At 45.9% G+C, this 25,101-nt stretch overlaps 1 protein-coding gene across 7 annotated transcripts; it reads left to right on the top strand.

The window, feature by feature from the left end:
• SMARCC2 (SWI/SNF related, matrix associated, actin dependent regulator of chromatin, subfamily c, member 2) lies at positions 1 to 23,806 on the top strand. 7 transcript variants are annotated; one of them, XM_006859422.1, is made up of 30 exons: positions 1 to 159; positions 2,226 to 2,345; positions 2,964 to 3,049; positions 3,502 to 3,583; positions 3,684 to 3,776; positions 4,431 to 4,500; positions 4,734 to 4,803; positions 8,881 to 8,956; positions 9,091 to 9,222; positions 9,328 to 9,443; positions 9,933 to 10,057; positions 13,026 to 13,085; positions 13,218 to 13,255; positions 13,525 to 13,655; positions 13,959 to 14,030; positions 15,834 to 15,947; positions 16,600 to 16,753; positions 17,398 to 17,490; positions 17,726 to 17,845; positions 17,931 to 17,993; positions 18,281 to 18,539; positions 18,777 to 18,938; positions 19,203 to 19,267; positions 19,484 to 19,619; positions 19,695 to 19,861; positions 20,904 to 21,038; positions 21,481 to 21,862; positions 22,338 to 22,421; positions 22,701 to 22,766; positions 23,381 to 23,457. In XM_006859422.1, the coding sequence occupies exons 1-30, from the start codon at positions 49 to 51 to the stop codon at positions 23,455 to 23,457; spliced, it is 3,459 nt and encodes a 1,152-aa protein (XP_006859484.1). In that variant the 5' UTR covers positions 1 to 48. The 7 variants fall into 7 exon arrangements, with proteins under 7 accessions (XP_006859484.1, XP_006859486.1, XP_006859482.1 ...); XM_006859423.1 differs by having other exon boundaries at positions 40 to 159; positions 17,729 to 17,845; positions 23,381 to 23,806; XM_006859424.1 differs by lacking the exon at positions 22,701 to 22,766 and having other exon boundaries at positions 23,381 to 23,806.
• The last annotated feature ends 1,295 nt before the right edge of the window (positions 23,807 to 25,101 follow it).

The following is a 25,101-nucleotide window of genomic DNA, read 5'->3' as shown; positions in this document are numbered from 1 at the left end:
CTGAGCTGAGCGGGGCGGACGGCGGCGGCGGGGCCCGAGCCCGAGAAGATGGCGGTGCGGAAGAAGGACGGCGGCCCCAACGTGAAGTACTACGAGGCCGCGGACACCGTGACCCAGTTCGACAACGTGCGGCTCTGGCTCGGCAAGAACTACAAGAAGGTATGCGGCCCAAACAGGCAGGGCCGCGCGGGGGCCGTGGGCGGGACAAAGGGGCTGCGACCCCGCAATCCCCGGGGTCCTGCCCACCTTCCTGCCGCCCCCGGCCCCTCCCCCGCGGCCTCCGAACGGCTCGGCGCTCCCTCCGCCCCGCCCGGCGCCCCTGCCCCTCCCCCAGCTCATTTTACCCCCACCCCCAGCTTGTGATTCTAGCCTCTGTGCCCTCTGCCCCTTTTCTCCTCTGTCCGGGTGGGTTCCGGTGCTAGTAGACAGCCCTCTCCCAAGCCATCGCCTTCCCGGTTCTTCCGGGAGAGACGGCCTGGGGCTGATGGGGCGCTGAGTGGGCACCCTCAGAACGTGCCCGCCACAGTGCCTGCCAGAGCTCCCCAGGGAGCCAGGTACCAGCAGGGCTGAGGCCTCCCCGGTGCTTTGTGTGTGTTCAGAGAGAGATGATGAAAGAAGAAGGGTGAACAGTCACACAGCAGGCCCCAGGCTGCTCAGCAGCCTTAAAAAGACCCCCATCCCAACGACGACATCACCTGTCCCCACCACTCATCCCCACCCCCCTCCATCTAAGGGGCAACCAAATCTCTTTGGGAGCCAGGGTATAGGAGTTCTTAGGCAGCGGCCTCCTAAAACCGTTCCTCAGCTTCACAATGAAGGCACCCTGTGACCTAGCCTTGCATTGCCTTGGGTTTGGGGTTCACAGGCTAGGACAAACCTTATAGCTTGCCTTCCACAGTCAGATCCATAAGTGGAGATACTAAAGTAGCAAACAAAGGGTTCAAGAAGGCTTACCTGTCTTGTTAGCAAGCCTCTTCCTGGTATCTTCTTTGTCTTTAGTTCCTTTCGGTAAAAGGAATATCTACACTTGGTTATTTCTCTGAAAATGGTCTCTGTCTCCCTTGCTTCTCACTGCCCCCAATTAGGGGCTCTCTCTCTGATTTTCTTTCCACTCTCCAGTTCTTCCTGCCCAGCCTTGCAGCCTGTCAAAAGTGTGAGGGGTGGACTCCCTGCTCTGATCCTGACTTTGAGTCTGGCCTTGTTCTTCAGTCTCCCTGGGTGTCAGAATCCTGACAGACAGCTGCTGAGTTTGTGGCTTGTTGCACCTCACTGTGAGGCTCTGGTTCCCAGGCTTCTACCTCTGACCTTTTGGAAGGGAGATCAGGCTAGGGGCTTAGTCTCTGGCCCTGGTGGGATTGACAGCCTGTGACCTGGTTCAGCTTTCATGCTCTTAGCTCTCTATCGTTTACTTTTCATTCACTGATCTCTTTACACCTCCTACTGAGAGGAGCTCTCTTCTTTTTGCTTAGGGATGAGGAAACAAGCATCAAAAGGTAAAGAGAAAGTTAGCATCTGGCTTGGGTTTTTAGCTAGAAGACTAGAATGCTAGATAGCATAATACGGAAATGTTTAAGTAGGTTGTTTGTGTCACATATAATTTTCTCAGAAAGGAAGATACTGTCTTGCTGTTCCCCACCAGAGAGGTGCTGGTCCTTCTGATCCACAAGGACCCACACCGAGCTTAAAGACATGTATGCCCAGTTCCTAGCAAGATGTGTAAGCTCTTTCTCAGTCTGTTTGTCCTACCTCATTTACTTGCATCTTTCTTGTTAGGCCACATTGTAGAGGAAATCTTAACCTTCCATAAAGTTCCTCTAAGACATTCACTGTGGTCTTCTTTAGTGAGCCTAGGTATTGCTTCCATGATCCGCACTCCAGTATTTTACAACCCTCTGCATTGTTGACTAGGGATCAGGTGCCATGATGACAGACAAGGTCCTGCAATTCATTTCAGGGTGAGACTGAGGGAAGAGTAGGAAGCTTCCCTCATCTATAGCACCCAACACTGGCATTCTGAGCTGGTGACAGCAGAATTTGAACTTCCTGGTTAGGGGTGTGCAGGCCCTCCCTTCTGCCACTTTCTTTACAGAGACTTAAACATCTGGCGAGAAAAGCACTATTTTCTCAGCCCTAGATGCTTCCAGAGCACCTGCAGAAGAAATCTGGGAGATGGTGGACAGTTTATCTAAGGTCTATTTGTCTTTCCTTTCCCTCTGTTTCCCCAGTATATACAAGCTGAACCACCCACCAACAAGTCCCTGTCTAGCCTGGTTGTACAGTTACTACAATTTCAGGAAGAAGTTTTTGGCAAACATGTCAGCAATGCACCACTCACTAAACTGCCGGTGAGTGCAAAACAAAGGGGGCAAATCCTCCGATCTGGAGAGGGAGTTGTACTTTTTTGATATATTTGTAAATTTCATAATTTTTTCAGATCTGGGTAATTTACTACCATACCTGCACCTAGTCAGGGTATTACTGGTTTGACCGCATCCCCAAGTTACCATTCCCTTCGTCTTAGAAATACTTTGAGCAACAGATTATCTCAGAGCATCTGGGCTCAGTCCATGAAACTCTCATGGCATGACTAAAAGGGTATGAGGTTTGGATTTGTACAGGCTGGTGTTCAAATCCTGGCTCTGCCACTTGATGGCTCTGTGGTCTTGGGCAAGCCATTTAACCTTTCTGAATCTTGGTTCCTTCATCTCCAGATGAGAATAATAATAGCTACCTTGTAGGGTTTCCATAATGGTAAATGAGGTAACCTAGTAAAGTGCTTGGCACAAAGTGGTGCTTTGTGAATATTGGTTTCTTTCCCTTCCCTCTTCCAAGCCACATGATACAATGGTTAAACAATTCCAGCTTTGAGAAGGAGATGAGTCCAGCATGGGGTTGGATGAAAGGGTGATAAGAGAATGTAGGATATAACTCTCACATACTTCTTCCCTGTCTCAATTTTGTAGATCAAATGTTTCCTAGATTTCAAAGCAGGAGGTTCCCTGTGCCACATACTTGCAGCTGCCTACAAATTCAAGAGTGACCAGGGATGGTGAGATGCCTTCTCTATGCTTCTTACATCTAGTTTAGAGGAAATCCGCCTTTATGATTCTCTGGGGCCTTTTGGGGGTGGGAAGGCGTAGGTAGGAATTCTTGAGCGTCTTTTACTTTGTTAGGTCAGTAGGCCTGACTTACTAGATCAGAAAAATGGCTGGGAATCATAGCCAAAATAGTCTCCAAGAGTAAGTGAGTATATGTGTGTATGCATCAGTGTGTGTCTTGTAGAGGGAAAGGGATTCTTAAGTTGGCATCTCAAGCTTTTCTTTGTCCTTTTGGACTAAGTACAGGGTGATTCTAGGAGTTGAGATCAGTGAACCCCAGATCCCAGGTGATATTGGCAAAAGCAAGATCACCTCCCAGTTTCCCACATTAAGAAGTCATATACTCTAACCTCATTCCCAGACCTGAGCTATACCACTCACTAGATTATTGCCCCTTCGCAAGGCGGCGTTATGATTTCCAGAATCCATCACGTATGGACCGCAACGTGGAAATGTTCATGACCATTGAGAAGTCCCTGGTGCAGGTAATAGTCAAGAACATCCCACATCTGTCTCCCTTCCCTCTATGAGAATCCCAAACACCCTTTCCCCATAATCTCAACCATCTGTTTTTCCTCCCCACAGAATAACTGCCTATCTCGACCTAACATTTTTCTGTGTCCAGAAATTGAACCCAAACTGCTAGGGAAATTAAAGGATATTATCAAGAGACACCAGGTAAGTAGATGGGTCAGGGAAGGTCTCAAACTCCATGACTCTCTGCCTGATGTTTTCTAGCAGTAGTCCTGACGCGGTACAACAGGAAAGTGCTTAGGGCTTTTGTTCAGCGTGACTTTCTGTGTGCCATGTTTTTTACTACAGAGGTGGCTCTACTTATTTGAAGAAAGAATAGGGTTTAAGCTTTGAGCCTCACTTCTTGTCTGTTTCTCCCATTTCCCATCCAGTCATGACAGATTTGGATCACTAGAGGTTGCTTTGGCCGGGAAAGAAAGCATCCACTTCCACTGAGCTAAAGGGTGTCTGATTTCTAGATAAATGAAATCCTTGCTCTATGGAGCTTTATAATAACAAGCAGATGTCAAAGATAGGGGCATACAGCTCACTTTAAATTTCCCATTTGTAGATTATCTATTCAGAAGATTATCTAGCCATTTTTTAATTCTTTGATTTCTCATTATTAGCATAATCCAGCAGTTTCCCTCTGCCACTCAGGTGGTGTGTGCTTAGAGAATGCAAACTGTCTTTAATACTATCCTAAGCAAAATATGACTAGAAAGGCAGGTCTGTAGTAAAATCTTATTTTGGTTTATTTACACCACGTGATTAATTCAGAGGGGACCATATTTACCTGTTCCTCCCTGTGCCATCCAGGGAACAGTCACTGAGGATAAGAACAATGCCTCTCATGTTGTGTATCCTGTCCCAGGGAACCTAGAAGAAGGTGAGACCTGGTTGTTGTGGCCACTGCAGTGGCTTGATGGCTTGGAGTAGGAGGTGGCGGACAGGTCAGATCACAGGGTCTTGACTCCTCTCTCCTTTCAACCCTGAATCCTCCTACCCTTTGAAGTTCCCATTACTAGGTCCCATGGTGCAACAGGGAGATGCTTAGGGCTTTTGTTGAACTTTGTTTTCTGTGTACCCCTTAAATTTATTCCTGTCTGTCTCGATCCCCAGAGGAATGGGTACGACCTGTCATGAAGAGGGATAAGCAGGTTCTTCTGCATTGGGGCTACTATCCTGACAGGTAAGGATAGGTTGTTCCTGGAGCTTGTGTAAGTACAAGAACTTGACCCAGAAACCCCAGAACATCTAGTTAGCAAGAAGGGGGCTCTTTTAGGATTATTTTTCGGCCAGTTTGTCTTTGTGAATTTGTCTTGGGTAAATTTGGATCTAGTAGACTAGGCAAAGGTTAGAAACAATTTAAATGTCAAACAATAGGAAACATTTTACCAAAGTTGTTTATCAGTGGGATATTATACAGTCTTTAAAATGGTATTTGAGAAATGACATTGATAATTTATAGATTATTAAATGTAAAAAGTAGGCATGTTAAATAACATCTAGTATGATATAATTATGTAAAAAGTTGCTAAAAAAGTATTGGGGGAAAATGCATATTAAATGTTAAGAGTAGTTGTGTGAGTACAACTGAGCTTAAGGTGGATGGAAAAATTGGATAACAGTTAATTAAGACTGATGGTTGAACAAGATGAACACAGTATCACTGAACTGTACATATGAAGACTGTTGAAATGGTCAATGTTTTCTTGTTAGGAGCCGTGGAGTCAATTTTGACTCATAACGATGTTATGCACACCAGAACGAAACGCTGTCCAGTCCTGTGCCTTTCTCACAATTGTTACATTTGAGCCCATTGCTCCTGTCATTGTGCAAATTCATACTCTTGGGGGTCTTTCTCTTTTTCGCTGACCCTCCACTGTACCAAGTGTGATGTCCTTCTTCAGGGACCGGTACTTCCTGATAATATGTCTGAAGTATGGGAGACGAAGTCTCAGCATCCTGGCTTTTAAGGTTTCTGGCTGCACTTCTTCCAACACAGATTTGTTTGTTCTTCTGGCAGTCCATAGTACTATCAATATTCTTCTCCCCAACCCCCATAATTCAAATGCATCAATTCTGCCATTTTTCGTATTCATGTCTACCTTTCACATGTACGTGAGGCAATTGAAAATACCATGACTTAGATCAGGGACACCTTAATCCTCAGAGTGACATCTTTGCTCTTTAACACTTTAAAGAGGTCTTGTGTAGCAGATTTACCTAATGCAATATGTTCTTTGATTTCTTTGCTGCTGCTTGCATGAGTGTTGATTGTGGATTCCTTCAGTCTTTTCTCCATTTATCATAATGTTATTTATTGGTCCATTAGTGAGGATATTTGTTTTTTTTACATTGAGGTGCAACCCATACTGAAGGCTGTGGTCTTTTATCTTCATCAGTAAGTATTTTAAGTCTTCACTTCTAGCAAGCAAGGTTGTATCATCTGCATATCACAGGTTATTAATGAGTCTTCCTCCAATCCTGATACTATGTTCTTCATATAATCCAGCTTTTCAGATTATTTGCTCAGTATACAGGTTGAATAAAATATGGTGAAAAAATACAATCCTGGCGTGTACCTTTCCTGATTTTAAACTGTTCAGTATCCCCTTTTTCTGTTTGAATGACTGTCTCTTGGTTTGTGTACACAGCTACCTTATGAGCACAATTAAGTGTTCTGAAATATCCATACTTTGCAATGTTGTCCATAGTTTGTCATGATCCACACAGTCAAAAGTTTTAGCATAGTCAATTAAACACAAGTAAACATCTTTTTAGTATTCTCTGCTTCCAACCAAGATCTATCTGACGTCAGCAATGATACCCCTTGTTCCACGTCCTCTTCTGAATCTGGCTTGGCTATATGGCAATTCTCTTGTCTGTGTACCGTTGCAGCCATTTTAAAATTATCTTCAGCAAAATTTTATTTGCATGTGATATTAATGATACTGTCTGGTGATTTCCACATTCTTTTGGGTCACCTCTCTTTGGAATGGGCACTAATAATGGTCTGTTCAAATCAGTTCGCCAGGTAGCTGTCTTCCAAATTTCTTGCCATAGATGTGTGAGCATCTCCAGTGCTTCATCAGCTTCTTGAAATATTCCAATTTGTATTCTGTTAATTCCTGGAGCCTTGTGTTTTGCCAGTGCCTTCAGTGTAACTTAGACATCTTACTTCAGTACCATTGGTTCTTGATCAATGATTCAAAAATGCTGCCTTTTGAAATGTTGAACATTGACCATTTCTTTTTGATACAGTGACTCTGTATATATCTTCTGCATCCCTTTGATGCTTTCTGCATCATTCAATATTTTGCACATAAAATCCTTTAATATATTGCAAGTCCAGGCTTGAATTTTTCTTCAGTTCTTTCTGCTTGAGAAATACTGAGTGTGTTCTTCCCTTTTGATTTTCTAATTCCAGGTCTTTGCATATTTCATTATTGTACTTTACTCTGTCTTCTTGACCTTTCCTTTGAAAGGTTCTGTTTAGCTCCTTAACTTCCTAATTTCTTTCATTCGCTCTATCATGTATATGCTGGAAAGCAAATTTCAGAGTCTTTTCTGATATCCATTTAGGTCTTTTCTTTCTGTCCTCTCTTTTCAATAACCTTTCCTTTCTTCCTGTATGCTGTCTTAATGTCATCCCACAGCTCTTCTCATCTTTGGCCATTAGTGTCTAATGCATCAACTCTTTTCTTGAGATGGTCTATAATTTCAGATGGGATATGTTTAAGGTCCTATTTTGGTTCTTGTGGACTTGTCTTAATTTCTTCAGCTTCAGCCTGAACTTACATGTGATCTACGGTAGGGCCCTGACCTTGTTTTAGCTGACGATATTGAACTTGTCCACTGTCTGTTTCCACAGATGTAGCCAATTTGGTTCCTGTGTATTCCACCTGGTAAGGTCCATGTGTGTAGTTGCCTTTTATGATGTTTTAAAAGATATTTGCAATGAATAAGTTTTTGTATTGCAGAGTTGTATTGTGGGATCTCCGGCATCATTTCTATCACCAAGGCCATGTTTTCCAACTACTGATCCTTCCGGAATCTTTGTTTTCAACTTTCTCATTCCATTCACCAGTAATTATCAATATATCTTCATTGCATGTTTGATCAATTTCAGACTGAAGACGTTGGTAGTATTCTTTAGTCACCACTGGCTTTAGTAGTTGGTGCATAAATTTGAATAGTAGTGGTATTAACTGGTCTTCCTTGTAGGCATATGGATATTATCCTATCACAGACAGCGTTGTACTTCATGATGAATCTTGAGTTGTTCTTTTTTGACAATGAGTGTGACATCATTCCTCTTCAATTTGTTGTTCCCAGCGTAGTTAACCATATGATTGTGAGATTCAAAATGGCCAATACCAGTCCATTTCTGCGACTCAACAGCACTTAATCACAACAACAACAAATGCTTAGGATACCGATCGTTTTGTATTCCATTTCATTTTTGACAACTTCCAATTTTCCTAGACTCATGCTTTATACATTCCATGTTCTGATTATTAATGGATGTTTGCAGCTATTTCTCTTCATTTTGAGTTGGGCTCCCATCAGCAAATGAAGGTCCCAAAAGCTTTACTCCATTCATCATGCTCAACACTACTTTGGGGATGCAGTTCTTCCTTCCCCACTTGTATTTTGAGTGCCTTCCAACCCGAAGGGCTTTTTTTCTGGTATTATGTCTGACAGTATTCTGGGGCTGTTCATAATATTTTCATCTTCTGGCAGTGTTGCTGGTCTTATATCTGACAGTGTTCTGCTGCTATTCATAAAGTTTCAGTATTCATAAACATTCAAAAGTAGTCTGCCTCTACTTCTTCCTAGTCTGTCTTAGTCTGGAAGCTCTGCTGAAACCTGTCCACCCTGGGTGATCCTGCTGGGATTTAAAATAGCAGTGGCAGAGCTTCCAGAATCACAGTAGCTTACAGGCCACCACAGTATGACAAACTGACAGATGAGTTGTGGCTCAACTTTTTTTTTGCCTATGTATTTACCATAATAAATTAAGAAAATAAAGAATACTTGTGTTAGTATGATGGGGTAAGAGAAAATTATTTTTGAAATTTTTGTTTTATGTTTTATTATTTTATTATGATATCACTCAGAGGGACAATGGAAAAATCATAACCAAAAAACAACCTAACAGCCCAGTTCTTTTTACAAGTGGAAAAGGTTTTAAAGAGCTGTACTTTACTTTTTCATAAAAGCAGCCTATTGATTCTGCTTCATATTCTCTTTCCCATGGTAGTTATGATACGTGGATCCCAGCTAGTGAAATTGAAGCCTCCGTGGAGGATGCTCCGACTCCTGAGAAACCCAGGAAGGTGAGCTTTTCCTGCACTCCTTCCTAAGAAGGATGCCAGGACTGACCAGTCTTTGAAGGTGAATTGGAGGCGTCTGTGCCCTTGGGCTGTGGCTTCCAGGCTCCTCTCCAGCACTGCCTGCCTCTGTGTGTCAGGTTCATGCAAAGTGGATTCTGGACACAGACACCTTCAATGAGTGGATGAATGAAGAGGACTATGAAGTAAATGATGACAAAAATCCTGTCTCCCGCCGAAAGAAGATTTCAGCCAAGACACTGACAGATGAGGTGAAAATCCCTCTTCTTTCTTCCTCCAGCCCTTAACATAAGTTTTGGGACAAATCTTTGCTGGGGATTGTTGGCTGACATTTGTTCGGATTCTCTGGGCTACAGGTAAATAGCCCAGATTCAGATCGACGGGACAAGAAAGGAGGGAACTATAAGAAGAGGAAGCGCTCTCCCTCTCCCTCACCCACCCCAGAAGCTAAGAAGAAAAATGCTAAGAAAGGGTATGCCTATAACTTGTTTTTGCCTAATACCCAGTCCTGAGGTGGGGGTGTTATGCAGGTGTCTTGAGAGGACTAGTTCTGTCCTTTGTTGTTGTTGTTAAGGGCTGTCGAGTCGGTTTCGACCCATAGCGACTCTGAATAGGGTTTCCGAGGCTGTAAATCTTTACGGGAGCAGATCGCCTCATCTTTCTCCCATGGAGCAGCTGTTAGTTTCGAACTGCTGACCTTCCGGTTCGCAGCCCGATTCGTAACCACTACGCTACCAGAGCTCCTTAGTTCTGTCCCAGTCACTAGTAAAATCAAACAGAGTTTAATCTCCAAATAAAAGTCCTGTTTTTTGTCACGTCCCGTAACTCTATAGCTACTGGTTTCTGTTCATGCTCAGTTCCACCCTTGGGATTCTCTCTCTCTTCCATTACCTTGAACATCAATTCTCAGGGACTCCCTGTCCAACAATGACAGGGTCCTCTTTCACTCTCTCCTTCCCAGCCCCTCAACACCTTACACCAAGTCAAAGCGTGGCCACAGAGAGGAGGAGCAAGAAGATCTGACAAAGGACATGGATGAGCCCTCACCTGTTCCCAATGTGGAAGAGGTGACATTGCCCAAAACAGGTATGGGCCAGGTCAGGCTCCTGGAATCCACCCCCACTCCCTGCCTTGCCCTTGCTGTGTCAGACCTCTCGACTGGGTTGATTACCAAACCCAGCTCCAGATCTAAAGGCTCTTTTTTTAAGATTTAGCTGGTTATTGAAATTATCTTCACTACTATAATTTCATATCCTAATTTCATTTTCACATCTGAATTATGGAGTCCTGGTGTTGCACTGTGGGTGCAAGGTAGGTTTGAACCTTAAGGTCAACCGTTTCAAGTTCACCAGCTGCTTCTCAGAAACCCAATACAGGGTTGCTATGGGTCGGGACCAACTCGATAGCGCTTAACAATCTGAATTATAGACTGTGCTTTATACTTCACAATAGTTGTCTCTAAACTTGTGTTGATTATGCACTCTGCAAAAATGGCATGGAGACCACATCAGACCTCTGACTGTACAAAGGGGAAGGAGAATCAAATTCAACATTGTTGTTAGGTACTGTGGAGTCGGCTCCGACTCATAGTGACCCTGCACAGGGTTTCCGAGGCTGTAAATCTTTACGAGCAGAATGCCTCATCTTTCTCCCACGGAACCGCTGGTAGTTTTAAACTGCTGACTTTGCGGTTTGCAGCCTGATTCATAACCACTATGCTACCAGAGCTCTTGGAATTAGCCCAAGGCAAATTCTTAGGAGGCTCAGGTCAGACATGTCTCTCTACCTCCAGCCTTTTTTTTTTTTTTAATCAATTCTGACGCCAACTGTCCCTCCACAGCATTCTCTACTTCTCTGCTGGGTTCCCTAACTCATTGCAGAGGCCACACTTAGCCATAGAGCCCCTCGGTCTTTGCTCTGCATGGCCAATTCATTAAAGCTCTTTTAGCACGGAAGAAAGATGAGGTTTTCTGCTTCCATGAAGATTCACAGCTTCAGAATCCCTGTACAGGGTCTCTATGAGTCGGAACCGACTTCACGGCACATAACAACAACAACAACATAGTAGTCCTGGAGTCCTGGTGTGGCACTGTGGCCTCATGCACGGTACTACAAGGTCAGTCTGGACCACAAGTTCAGTGGTTCAAGCTCACCAGCTGCCTCCATGGAAACCCTATACAGGCTCACAGTGAGTCGGAACCAACTGGACAGCACTTAACAGCAACATGGGAGTCCTGGTGTGGTGCTGTGGGCTAATGCTCTGGGCTGCAGGGTCTTTTTGAACCGCAAGGTTGGTGGTTCAAGCTCACCAGCCGCTCTTCGGAAACCCTATACAGGATTTGCCACGGGTCAGAACCAACTCGATGGCACTTAACAACAACATAACTGACCAAAAGGCACTCCGGTCTGTTGACCAAAGGTGCTCAGCTCCAGCACAGCGGGTTGGCAAACCTAGCTCCCCTAATTATATGTATGGAGGCAACCCACTCTGCCAGCAAGCCAGCTTTCTTAGTCTGTGGGTAGGGAAGCAGTTTCTTTGCTCATGGTCTGGTATTGGAACTTTCTGTCCCTTGGATTGAGGAGGTTCAGACCCAGGGATCTTACCAGTGGATGTACTTCATTCCTGGCGCTTCTTTCTTAATAGTGAGATCCCCTCTTCTGCTTTTGAAATGGCTCATTTTAAACCTAGTGGAATGACAAAACTGACCAATCTACATGTCAGAGTTCCATTTATCCTGCTTGCAAGGTCCCCACCCCTCATGCGTGCCACGTACCGTATTGATATTGTTTGACAGCTATCCGATCTCCACAGTGAGTCCCAGATACTTATCATTTGCATAGTCCTACTAGTCGTTTGGTAAGAATTACAAGGACTGTGACTAGAAGGGCTATATCAAGTAATTCTCTGCACCATACACCCCCATCAGTAAAATAGATTTGAGCACAAATTACATACATATAGTATTTTACCAGATGTCTAGGTTGTGTAAGTAGTTTGCGCTCCACTACTAAACTAAAGGTTGGTGTTTCAAACCCACCCAGTGGCACTTTGGAAGAAAGGCTTGATGATCTGCATCTGTAAAAATTCCAGCCAAGAAAATTCTTTGGAGCAGATCTATTCTATAACACCTGAGGATGTCATGAGTTGGAATTGACTTGATGACAATGGGTTTTTGGTAATACTGTATCACTCTACTAGGAATGGAGTCCTGGTGTGGCATTGTTAGTTAATGTGCTGGACTGCAAAGTTAACGTTGACCTGCAAGGCCAGCGGTTCAAGCTCATCAGCTGCTCCTCGGAAACCTTGTTATAGGGTCGCTGTGGGTTGGAACTGACTCTGTGACAACCACAACACTAGGAACAGTATAACCATTTGCAAACATTTAAAGGACTAGGTTAAACACCTTGTATGAAGAACAGTTCTGATATTCCCTTCCTTTGTTCCAGTAGATGATCTTTTGTATCCTATGTGAGCAGCCCACTTTGGAGACCATTGCTCTTCAACTCTGGTTTACAATCTGTATTCCATAGACTTAACTCGGAGTGTCCCAGGATTGGGCCTGAGGGGTGGGTAGTACTGAGAGGGAGAAATTCTGGTTTTCACCCTTCCTCATCAGTCAGAGCAGCCCTGATTTCCATGTGTTCTCCTGAGTTTTCATGCATGAATTTATCTGAGGAAAGTGTTCTTCTGCTTTTAAAAATGTTGAAGCTCTAACTGCTTCTCCACAGAGTCGAGCCAGTCCCAGTCCATTAAGAGCTTATAGACACATAGATTGAGATACAGGCCTATTAAAGACAGGATCATGCATGACTGTACAGAGAAAAGATAGATGCTTGTTTATAGGGGAAATGTTTAAACAAATTTTCAGTTGGAGAAGGGAGTTTCAAGTGAGTTTTAGGCCCTGCAGTGAATATGACAGGAAGAAGTTATATATATTTTTTAATAGTTTATAAAGATTTTGGAGGAAGTACATTCTCTAGAGTTGGTAGCAGTGAAAAAGTGAGGGCTTAATTTAGGTGGAATTCATCTCATAAAGTGACTCTCTCCTGGCAGTCAACACTAAGAAGGACTCGGAGGCAGCCCCAGTCAAAGGAGGCACCATGACAGACCTGGGTAAGATGGAAAGTCTCTGGGGCGGGGCAGTCAGAGCCTCGAGCTAGGGAGGGCTCAGTTGCCTCCTTTTTCAGTATCTGATGGGACTTTAATAGGATTCTCCCTCTCCAGCCTCACATCTTTTTCTTTCAGATGAACAGGAGGATGAAAGCATGGAGACTACAGGCAAGGTGAATCAGTTTAGAGAAGTCCTATCTAAATTATTCTGATTTGTGATTATAAAGTTCCTCTTGCCCAGAATCTTCCACTGCTCGGACTTTTTCCACCCTAGACTAATTCTACTTGTCAAAAACTCTGACTCTTTCAGAGCCAGGCAATTCATAACTGTGCATTCCCTTCTCCTAGCTTCAGGGTCCAAATTCCTGGGGTGTGGGAGAAGCAGAGGGTGGCTTGGGGGAAAATAGGAATGCTGAGTGGCCAGCAGCCTCCATACTTGTAGGATGAGGATGAAAACAGTACTGGGAACAAAGGGGAGCAAACCAAGAATCCAGACCTGCATGAGGACAACGTGACTGAACAGACCCACCACATCATCATCCCGAGCTACGCTGCCTGGTTTGACTACAATAGGTATTGATGTTCCTCCTTCTCACTGATTCTTACTTCCCCAGCCTCCAAAGTCAGCATGTTTCTTCCCCTGCCTCCCAATAAGCTATTTCTTCTTCAGTCATAGACCATGGTGCACTTCGTTTTAGATGAGCTCCTCATCTCTTTTTGTGTCTGACACTTTGGGTGGGAAATTCTCCCCAAGTATCTAGTCCTTGGAGTCTCCAGCTGGTTGTCCCCTCCACCTTCCAGGCTTTTCCTCCCTTTGGGGCTCCCCTTCCTCCACCAGTGCCTTCTACTGAATCCATTCTGGCTTCTTTTTTACAGTGTTCATGCCATTGAGCGGAGGGCTCTCCCTGAGTTCTTTAACGGCAAGAACAAATCCAAGACTCCAGAAATGTAAGGAAATCTCAGGTCATGATTATTTCTCTTCCTCCTGTACCAGTCACTCGTACTGATCCAGCAACATTCAGTTCAGCAAGCATTTCTTGAGTTCCTTCATAAAGGCAGATGCTATGCTAAGCTTACAAAGATGAGATCTGTGCCTTAGGCAGCCTCAGACCAGTACTTTGACCAAAATACCTTGTCTTTAAGAATTTGCCCACAGGCTCTTCTGTGTAAAACAAGTACCTGTTCCATTGCTTCAGAGCCTTTCAACCTATAAATATCTAAAATGCAGATATTTTTAGCACAGGTAATTACTCTCAGTAAAGTGTAAATGACTATTACCAGTTTGCTCCCTGAGAGTATGTTTTGAATGAAAAATAAGTGGAGGAACTATGGAAATACTAGGTCCCCAAATGATGGATAAGAGCTCTCTGGAGTCCTGATGTGGCACTGTGGGCTAATATGCTGGACTGCAAAGTTGATGGTTCAAGCTCACCAGCTGCTCCTGGGAAACCCTATACAGAGTCACTATGGGTCGGAACCGACTCAATGGCACTTAGCAACAACAATAAGGGCTTTCTGGTAGAGGAATATTAAAGGATATGTAAGCTTGGGGCTCAGAAGTCTTTGTCTCCTTCAATATTTTGTTTTAGGCCAAACTTGCTGAGCTTTACATAAGATTTGGCTATCTTGTATGGTTAGGGAAGCCAAAATGATGAGGCGGTAGTAGAGACCTATGCTAAGTTAAGGCTCCTGGGAACAGAACTGACTTTCTTCCCAGCTGTTACACAGTCTCCTCTCTCCTACCACGTTTCTTTCCCTGGAGATTGGTATGGTTTTCTCCTCCTTTTTTTTTCTGGGGAAAGAAGTGTGAAGAAGCCTTCTTCTCAGAAGAAAAGGATGTAATGACTAGGTGGCATGGTTACACAGGCAGGGATGGAACACAAACTGGTCTACACTTGAACTTGGTATAAATTAGTACATGCTAATTGCCTACATTTATTGAGAGTTTACTGTTTACCAGACATTATCCTAAGTGCCCTACCTATATTGACTAATCCTTACATGAATCTTAGACATGAGTACTGTTAGCATCACCAGTTTACTGATTAGGAGACTGAGGCCTAAATGGGTAAGTCATTTGCTTAAGGTCATACAACTAGTAAGTAGTTAAACAGGCAGCATCTGGACCCCTGTAATCTGACTCATGATCTTCAACTTTACACCAGACAACATAATAGCTGCCATCTTTTAGAGGGCTTACAATGTGCCAGGCATTGTACTAGTACTTTACAGATTTTTCTAGTCCTCAGCAGATACTCCATCTTACAGATGAAAATACTGAGAGCCAAACATTTAAGTAACTGCCAAGGCCATCATGCTATAACTGGGATTCGAACTTAGATATTTCCGCTTTAAAGCTTATTCTTTCCATCATGTCATTCTGACCAGTTGGGTGCTTGAATAAGAGTTTCACCTTTAACATCTGAGTTTGGACATAAAGAGCACATTTTCTTTCTTACCCTTTGATTCCTTGTTCAGAAGCTAGCTGAAATGTCCCCAAGTACAATTAAGGAGAGAATTCATTTCATTAAAACACTCCATCAAGGAAAATGTAAGCCATACTTGAATCCCTTGTAACTAACACAGAGTAGGCACTCACTGTTTATTTAGTTTATTTTGATTATGATCTACTTTTTTCTCTGTGTCAGCACAGGAACTTTAGTAACTCTTTCATCATCCTTCTTACTCATTAGCCTTTGACGTTTACTTTTATTTCTCTTGTTTTCCATTTCTATTTTTCTTTCTTCTAAGCTACCTGGCCTATCGAAATTTCATGATTGACACTTACCGGCTGAACCCCCAAGAGTATCTCACCTCCACTGCGTGCCGCAGGAACCTGGCGGGTGATGTCTGTGCCATCATGAGGTGGGTCTTGTGGTTGAGGCCAAGGTGTACGTGAGGATATCTGCCCACACATGTCTTTTGGCAGAAATAGAAACTTAGGGAATGAGCAGGGAAAATAACCCTAGAGAAAGGCAAATGACAGGTGTGGGTATGAGTGGCTTGAGGGAATAGCAATGGCATTTTCTGAATTGTGGACTAAAGGAGAAAGAAAGAGCAGATCTATAGCAGAAAGAAGGTTTTGAGATGGTATAAATCATTTGTGCTCGACTATTAACCAAAACGTTAGCGATTTGAATCTCCCCGTTGTGCTGCATAAGATAGTATGGTGATCTGCTTCCATAAAATTACAGCCATTGAAAAACCTATGGAGCTCAGTTTTTACTCTAAAACACTTGGGGTTGTTGTGGGTCAGAATCAACTTGACGGCAATAGGTATAGTTGAATGCTACTGACTGGTGCAGTTTGGGATCCGGGCTGGAGATGTAATGTCACTGCAATTAGGAGGTGGGTGAACAGTAGGAGTCGATGGGCTTTCCAAAGAAGTAGAATGAGTAGAGAAGAAGCTCAAGGACCTTAGGGGAAGCTTTATGCTCCCACCTCTGCCCCACTTGCTTCTCCTCACATACCTTTCTTGCTACTTTGTGTGACCCTGTCTCTGTTTCTCTCCTCATAGGGTTCATGCCTTCCTAGAACAGTGGGGTCTTATTAACTACCAGGTGGATGCTGAAAGCCGACCAACTCCAATGGGGCCTCCGCCCACCTCTCACTTCCATGTCTTGGCAGACACACCATCAGGGCTGGTACCTCTGCAGCCCAAGACCCCACAGGTAGGGTGAGGGGCCACGGGGACAGGGTGGGATTGGTATACAATTGGGCTTCTTTGGACTTTTCTTTTTTCTGGATTTTTAGGGAAATGATTCAGAAGTGTTTTAAGGTTTCTTCCTTTTCCTTGGGATGCAAAGGGTAACAGGAGTCAGCCCTGTGTGTTTAGCGCCCTCTCTTAGGCTATAGCTAAGACTTGCTGAGAGAGAAGGGATGTTCCTTGTCCTCAAGGAGCAGACAGGCTAATAATATAGGAACAGAGAGAAAAATGACTTAAAATGAACTTGCATGAAATTTTAACTTTGTTCTACATTTTTCATTATTACCTCATAATTATTATCACCTCCATTTTTTTTTTTTTTTTACTTCCATTTCATACATTTTAGAAATTAAGAGGAGAAAGGTTATGTAGCTGCCCAAGTCACAGAGAACCAAATCTAGGATTAGAACCTAGTGGTCCAGCTCCTAAGAGAACCTATAAAGATGTGTGTGAATTCAAATGGATCATGCCAACTACTCATCTTATTAATTATTAAGGAGACATGGAACAGTGGCATGAGTGCCCCCAGAGCTTGCGGGTCACCCAACATTTGGTGTTGGCCTGGTCATTTCCTGCCCAGCCTCCATGACGCCAAGCTCTGTCCCTCAGGGCCGCCAGGTTGATGCTGATACCAAGGCTGGGAGAAAGGGCAAAGAGCTGGATGACCTGGTGCCAGAGACGGCTAAGGGCAAGCCAGAGCTGGTAGGTGGGGTGTAGACCCTGCTGGGCTTCTTATTTGCCCCTTTATTGGGGGGCCCCTGCCCGGGAAGAAGAGACATGAGAGCAGAGGAGCTACAGCAGTAAGGGAGGAACTGTCTCACCCACGGGTGTCCTTGACTTTGGGAAGGAAGCTCCTTCTGTCTGTTTTCTCTTTCTGTCTGCCTCTGGCTCCCCACCATCACTCATACTCACCTCTTTCTTTCCCTTCCATAAATAGCAGACCTCTGCTTCCCAACAAATGCTCAACTTTCCTGACAAAGGCAAAGAGAAACCAACAGACATGCAGAACTTTGGGCTGCGCACTGATATGTACACCAAGAAGAATGTTCCCTCTAAGGTATGGAGATGTGGGCTGCCTTCAGAAGCCCGGGAGGCTGTGCACCTTAGAGGTCATCAGCTCCTCACACCTGTTTTTCCTGTAGAGCAAAGCTGCAGCTAGCGCTACTCGCGAGTGGACAGAACAGGAAACCCTGCTACTCTTGGAGGTAATTGGGGCAATGAAAGGATAGTTCTATGAAAACAGAAATGAGTGGGGAGAATATGTGGAGTATGCCACAGGGAGTAGCTACAGATCTGGGACTTGGGCCATTAACTCCATAGCCTTTCTCTTGCTACTTGGGAGATTCCCCTTGAGCTCAGCAGGGTACACAAACACCAAAACCCTGAGAGCTTTGAGGTCAGCTGTTCTAGTGGAGTGGGGGGAGTTGACTGAGCAAAGTTCACAAGGAAGGTGACTAAGTATGCAGAGTTGTGTCTCTTCCACTCTCATCAGGCACTGGAAATGTACAAAGATGACTGGAACAAAGTGTCAGAGCATGTGGGAAGCCGCACCCAGGACGAGTGCATCTTGCATTTCCTTCGTCTTCCCATTGAAGATCCGTACCTGGAGGACTCAGAGGCCTCCCTGGGCCCCCTGGCATACCAGCCTATCCCCTTCAGTCAGTCAGGCAACCCTGTCATGAGCACTGTGGCCTTCCTAGCTTCTGTTGTCGATCCCCGAGTCGCCTCTGCTGCTGCAAAGTCAGCCCTAGGTAATGTGGAGGGGTCCTGGCTTTCTTGGTTTGTGCTTGAAGGGCTGGTTATTCAGACCTTGAAGTCCCCTCAAGTTTGGCTGTCGCACTGGCCTTGTCTATTGCTGGCCTCAGCTCAGGCACCTGTCCAGCTCCATGCTGGTCTTAGCTGAAGAGATGGGCTTGAGAAACTTTCTCCGGGGGAGCCAGAACTGCCTACTTGCCCTGCTCCCAGCACATCCCTCCTGGGTCTTGCAGAGGAGTTCTCCAAGATGAAGGAAGAGGTGCCCACTGCCCTGGTGGAAGCCCATGTTCGCAAAGTGGAAGAAGCAGCCAAAGTGACAGGCAAGGCAGACCCAGCCTTCGGTCTGGAAAGCAGTGGCATTGCAGGAACCACCTCAGATGAGCCTGAGCGGATTGGTAAGGCCGGGCAAACGCCCAGAATTTCTCCCTTTCACCAAAATCCAGAGCCATCCCTGTGCCATACCTGCCTCAAGCTGGCATCAGAACACAACACAAATGGGGAGCATTGGTAATGCTTTTTACTTTCTACAGGATTAGGAACTATGGCTCCTTACTGGTCCTCTCACGAGGGTTTTGACTGGTAGAGGGGACTCTTGGGTACATGCCATAGACACAGGCTCTGAATCAGACATTTTCCATTTCTTTTTCCCATGGGCCCAGAGGAGAGCGGGACTGAAGAAGCACGGGTGGAGGGCCAGGCTACAGATGAGAAGAAGGAGCCCAAGGTATAGAGGGATTGACCTTGAACTGGGAGGGTGGAGGGGCCCGGTGTGTGCTGCGGTGATAGGGGAGCTAGCATAATTCTGCTCAGGCAGGGAAATGTGGGGCTTACATGGGCTCTGTCTCTTGGAGCTTTTCTCTACGTCATCTCAAGGAAGAGGAGTAGTTTGCTTCCCAGTCTGAGCCTTGGCATGATAGTCTCTTTTTCACTGGGACTTTAGGAGGCCCGAGAAGGAGGAGTGGCTACAGAGGAAGATACAAAGGACAAAACCAGCGAGGCTCCCAAGAAGGATGAAGAAAAAGGGAAAGAAGGAGATAGTGAGAAGGAGTCAGAGAAGAGTGATGGGGACCCAGTAGGTGAGCCTCAGGGTGGGCGGTTGGGATACAAGAAGAATTGAAGCTGCACGGCTAACTCATCCCTTTCCTGGCTAGTGGATCCCGACAAGGAGAAGGAGCCAAAGGAAGGGCAGGAAGAAGTACTTAAGGAAGTGGTTGAGTCGGAAGGTGACAGGAAGACAAAGGTGGAGCGGGACATTGGTGAGGGCAACCTGTCTACTGCAGCGGCTGCTGCCCTGGCTGCTGCTGCCGTCAAGGCCAAGGTAAGGGCCATGGCCTGAAGACCCAAGGGAAGTAGAGGCTCCTTTCTTAAATGCTAACTCGGGTTCTTCTCCCTTTCCTAGAGAAAGACTTGGTCACCAGTTCTCCAAGCTTTTGTGATCTTTTACCATTGGACTTATTTTCTAGCCTTCTAGTTTTATTTGAAGGAGTCCTGATGTTAAATTGGGTTAAGTGTTGGGCTGCTAACCATAAGACAGTTCATAAGGTTGGCAGTTCAAATGCACCAGCTGCTCTGTGGGAGAAAGATATGGCAGTCAGTTTTCTGTAAAGATTTACAGCCTTGGATAATCTACTCTGCCTTCTAGGGCTGAGTCCAAATGGATGTTTCACGGCAGTGGTTTGGCTTTTAGTTATAGATTTGACATTGTCTTATACTTTGCCACTTTCTCTCTTCATGTTGATGTGTATGTAGTTATGTGGAGTGTGGTGGCTCCATATGGTAAGCACTGCATTGCGAACAGCAAGGTTCATGATTCAAACCCACTGGCTGTTGCCATGGTAGAAAGATGAGGCTTTCTGCTCCCACTAAGATTTAAAAGCCTCAGAAATCCTGTATAGGTCCTGGTGTGGTGCTACAAGATAATGCACTAGACTACAAGGTTAGTTTGAACCACGAGGTTGGCAGTTCAAACCCACCAGCCACTCCTTGGAAACCCTACACAGAGTCATTATGAGTCAGAACCGACTCAACGGCACTTAACAATATATATGTATGTATGTGTGTGCATATATACAATATATATGTATGTATGTGTGTGTGTGTATATATATACATACAGATATACACACACACGTGACATATGTATTTTTATTAAGGATGTACATAGCAGAACTTGACCTATTTCTTCATGTACAAATCAGTTAACATTGATTACATTCTTTAAGCTTGTACAACTCTCTAGGTTGTGACCACAGCAGATTTCTTTCTTAAAACCTGCCAGACTCTACCCTCCCTTTCTATCCCAGGGCATGTCTTCAGCTGAGCCCTCCTGCTGACGGGCCAACCCTCTCTTCCTTCCTTAGCACTTGGCTGCCGTGGAGGAGAGAAAGATCAAATCGCTGGTGGCCCTGCTTGTGGAGACCCAGATGAAAAAGTTGGAGATCAAACTCCGGCACTTTGAGGAGCTAGAGACGATCATGGACCGGGAGCGGGAAGCAGTGAGTATATAAATCCTGAGAGATCACAGAAGAAAGGCCAAAGCTTAGAGGCTAGTGAATTGATTAGGGCTGGCTTCCTGAAAAAGGCGAGTGCTTAGCCCATTTTGAAGGAAGAAAGGAAAATGAATTGACAAGAGGAACTGAAAGGGTTTTCCAAGTTAAGGTAACAGCAAATTCAAAGCTTCGGGGCTGAAATGAGCAAGGGCTAACTATCTACCAGCTTAACTCCATTGCCATCATCAGGAGAAATTAAGGTCAGATGGGGGCACTTCATGAGCGTCAGGGGCTGGGGTGGAAGACAGAGGAGACCAAGCATAAGGTTTAGATTTACTATGGAACCAGCAGAGTAAGAGACTGGGGGTGCCAGAAGACAAAGTAGGGACAAGGTTTGTGCCATTGCATCTTATGAACACCGGTAACAGTGCTCATTTTACACTGGCAGCTGGAGTATCAGAGGCAGCAGCTCCTGGCCGACAGACAGGCCTTCCACATGGAGCAACTGAAGTATGCAGAGATGAGAGCTCGACAGCAGCACTTCCAGCAAATGCATCAGCAGCAGCAGCAGCCACCTCCAACCCTGCCCCCAGGCTCCCAACCTATTGCACCCACAGGGGCCGCTGGGCCACCCTCCGTCCATGGCTTGGCTGTGGCTCCGGCCTCTGTGGCCCCTGCTCCTGCTGGCAGTGGGGCCCCTCCTGGAAGCTTGGGCCCCTCTGAACAGATTGGGCAGGCAGGGCCAACTGCAGGGCCACAGCAGCAGCAACCAGCTGGAGCCCCCCAGCCTGGGGCAGTCCCACCAGGGGTACCCCCCCCTGGACCCCATGGTAAGTGGGTGGGTTTGGGAACTCTTGCTAGCTAGAATCAAGCTAAATGCTTCTCTAGAACGGGGTACGTTATAAGAACTGGGGATAAGGATCCAGCTCAGTCTTTCCTGCTGGACTTCCTTCTGTTATGTCGCTAACCAACAGGGATCCCACCCTACACCCAGACTTTTGGGGTTTTGTTCTAAGATTTACTTAATTCTAATGTTAGAAAAATGGAAAGTGGCACCAGGAAGTGGCTAGATTATCCTTGTTATGAAAGTTAGTTGGTAAACTAGATTTTATGCCTCTAACCTCTCGGCATCCTGGTGTGGCACAGTGTGATATGTGCAGGACTGCAAGTTTGGTTTGAACCACAAGGTTGGTGGCTCAAGCTCACCAGCTGCTCCTAGGAAACCCTATACTGGGTTACTATGAGTCAGTACAGACTGACAGCGTTAAACAACCACCACCACCTCTCTATCCTCTTCCTTCTCAGGCCCCTCGCCGTTCCCCAACCAACAAACTCCTCCCTCAATGATGCCAGGGGCAGTGCCAGGCAGCGCGCACCCAGGCGTGGCGGGTAATGCTCCTTTGGGTTTGCCTTTTGGCATGCCGCCTCCTCCTCCTCCTCCTGCTCCATCCATCATCCCATTTGGTAGTCTAGCTGACTCCATCAGTATTAACCTTCCCCCTCCTCCTAACCTGCATGGGCATCACCACCATCTCCCGTTTGGCCCGGGCACTCTCCCCCCACCTAACCTGCCTGTGTCCATGGCGAACCCTCTACATCCTAACCTGCCGGCGACCACCACCATGCCATCCTCCTTGCCTCTCGGGCCGGGGCTCGGATCCGCCGCAGCCCAGAGCCCTGCCATTGTGGCAGCTGTTCAGGGCAACCTCCTGCCCAGTGCCAGCCCACTGCCAGGTGAGAAGGGTCCAGGAGGGGAGAAGGGTAAGGGAGAGGGTTCCACAAAGAGAGATAGGGGGTAGGTAGGTAGGGAAGAGGACAGGTACTGGAGCTTCCACAATCCTTCGGGAGCTCTGATCAAATTAGAATACAGGAGGAAGGGCCTCTCTAGCTATCCTCCACTAGCCCCCAACCTGGCTGCTACCACCTCTAGGATGACGTTGGGTCCTGTCACTGGTGGGTCATGGAGGAGTCCTCTGGCACAGAGCATCTCAGTTGTAAACTTGAAAAGAAGCTACTTGTTTGCATGATGATTGGCATCTCCTTTGCTTGTTTCCCTCACATTCAAATACCTCCTTTAGCAGATTCAGCCATAAATGCCACCTGCAATCCACCTGGGTGTACGCTGTGCCTTTTTAGAGCTTTTCCTTAAGAGGCAGAAGGGTGACTGGGGTACATGGTTTTTTCCCAGTGTGAGGTGAAAGAGGATATGGGGAAGATGAAATTACACCCTGGGTACCTCACTCACCTAGCCACTCATTGCATGCCATGCCCAGGTCTGTGTTGTCTATGGTGGCCTAGATCCCTAGCCCCTGCTCACCATAGCTGATTCATCTTCCTTTTTTCCACAGACCCAGGCACCCCGCTGCCTCCAGATCCCACAGTCCCGAGCCCAGGCACAGTCACCCCTGTGCCACCTCCACAGTGAGGAGCCAGCCAGACATCTTTCCCACTTCCCCCATGGAGATTAAGGTTCCAGCAACAGCCCTGCCCCCACTACTGGGACCCCTCCCCAGCCTGGAGAGTTCATCACTACGTAAGGAAAAAGCGCCTCCTGCCCCTCCAAAGCCCCCACCATGCTGTTTGTGCCTCACAGGCATGTTTTTATATCAGATTATTCAAGGACTTCTGTTGAAAAGCTGTTTGTAAATGTCTGGGAGAGAGAACAGGATGGGAATGAGGCCCTTGAAGGGCTAGGGGAAGGTATTTATACACAGTAATTAACCACACCTAAGGGTACACTCCCCCCCCAAAAAAAAACCTACATTTTTTTATGGGTGAAAAAAAAATTAAGACCACTGAAAGGAAGTAAGATTTTTTTAAAAATACAATTGGAGCCTCTTACACCCACCAGAATTTTCCATTGTTTTGAGGGGTGTGACCATTTTTGGAAAGGGGAGTTAGGTCAGAGGAAAAGTTCTGGGGATAGAGTAGGGTGCAGAATCTGCCCCCAAGTCCCTTCTTAGTGACATCAATTTTCACTCCCTTCACCCACCTCCAGTGCTAATTTCTGCTGTTTCCCAAGTGTTGCAGTTTTAGCCCCCCTTCCCCAACTCAGCCATCGATCTGGTCTTTTTCCCTCTGAATGTCAGTTTGTATGTTTTTTAAGTCATCTGCTTAGTTGATGTCAGCGTCTGTGTATTGGTGGGAGAATGTATTTGGGGATTCCTGTGGTAGGTTACAGAAGAAAGAGCACTCGCTCTTCTTTCCTCCCTCCCCTGTGCTGTGTTAGTACTCCCTGGGACACTTGTAGAGGGGAGTTCTGAGCCAATGACAAGGTTTTAAAATTCTGACATTTTCAAAAAGCACTTAAGTATCTTCTTATGACTCAACGGGCCCCTCTCCCCTAAGACCATCAGAACCTTGACTGGTAGCTAGGAAGCTAGGAGTTCCCTATATGAAGATGGATTTTGGAGCAGCTGGGGAGTGGGATGCCCAGTCATATCCTGGGTTTGTGGCACAACTCTCCCTCCAGATTCTAATGCCCCTCAGTCCCAGCTCTCCCCTTCTTCACCCTTGATGTGAAGGCAGATGTGATTCCAGACTCAACACCCCAATTTTTCTTGATCCCACCCAGAGATCCCTTGTTCTCATGTCCCAGTGTTTCTCTTCCTTCTGTTCAAAGTTTTCTGTAAATTTTTTTTATATAAATTAATTTGCTTTCAGTTCCATCTTGTGGATGCCTTCTCTGTTGTTACCCGTGGCTCTCTAGCAAGAGGGCTAAGCTGGAGGCGTTCATCTGAGCAGAGGGGATTCAGCAAGCCAGCGAGCCTACAGACAACCAGGCCTCTGACACGCAAGACAAAAGGGGCACAGCTGTGAGTGCTGTGCATTGGTGCAGGAGCTGGGCAGAGGCTCTCACCTGCCCTAAAAATAGTAGTTCAGACCTGGGAGGACATCCCCTCGACATGGAAATTCTGTCTTTATCCTTTCAGAAGCCATGGCTTCATTCCTTCCCTTATTAGGAGGGACAGAGGCAGGCATCTCACCTACTTGTTATTGGCCCCCAGCCCTCTTGTGGTGACAGACAGGCTCAGGCAGTGCTAATATGGCCTGGCTTTCACTCCAGTAA

Source organism: Chrysochloris asiatica, unplaced genomic scaffold (genome assembly GCF_000296735.1).
Source record: "Chrysochloris asiatica unplaced genomic scaffold, ChrAsi1.0 scaffold00033, whole genome shotgun sequence".
NCBI lineage: Eukaryota > Metazoa > Chordata > Mammalia > Afrosoricida > Chrysochloridae > Chrysochloris > Chrysochloris asiatica.
This window is presented reverse-complemented; position numbering and strand designations above follow the sequence as displayed.

What these genes read in the sequence shown, in the direction of transcription:
- SMARCC2 (XM_006859420.1), top strand. Translation starts at nt 49, where the DNA reads ATGGCGGTGCGGAAGAAGGACGGCGGCCCCAACGTGAAGTACTACGAG. An exon ending in CTCCTGAGAAACCCAGGAAG is followed by an intron (nt 8,957 to 9,090) that starts GTGAGCTTTTCC and finishes TCTGTGTGTCAG; the next exon opens with GTTCATGCAAAGTGGATTCT. An exon ending in AAACCCTGCTACTCTTGGAG is followed by an intron (nt 17,994 to 18,280) that starts GTAATTGGGGCA and finishes CACTCTCATCAG; the next exon opens with GCACTGGAAATGTACAAAGA.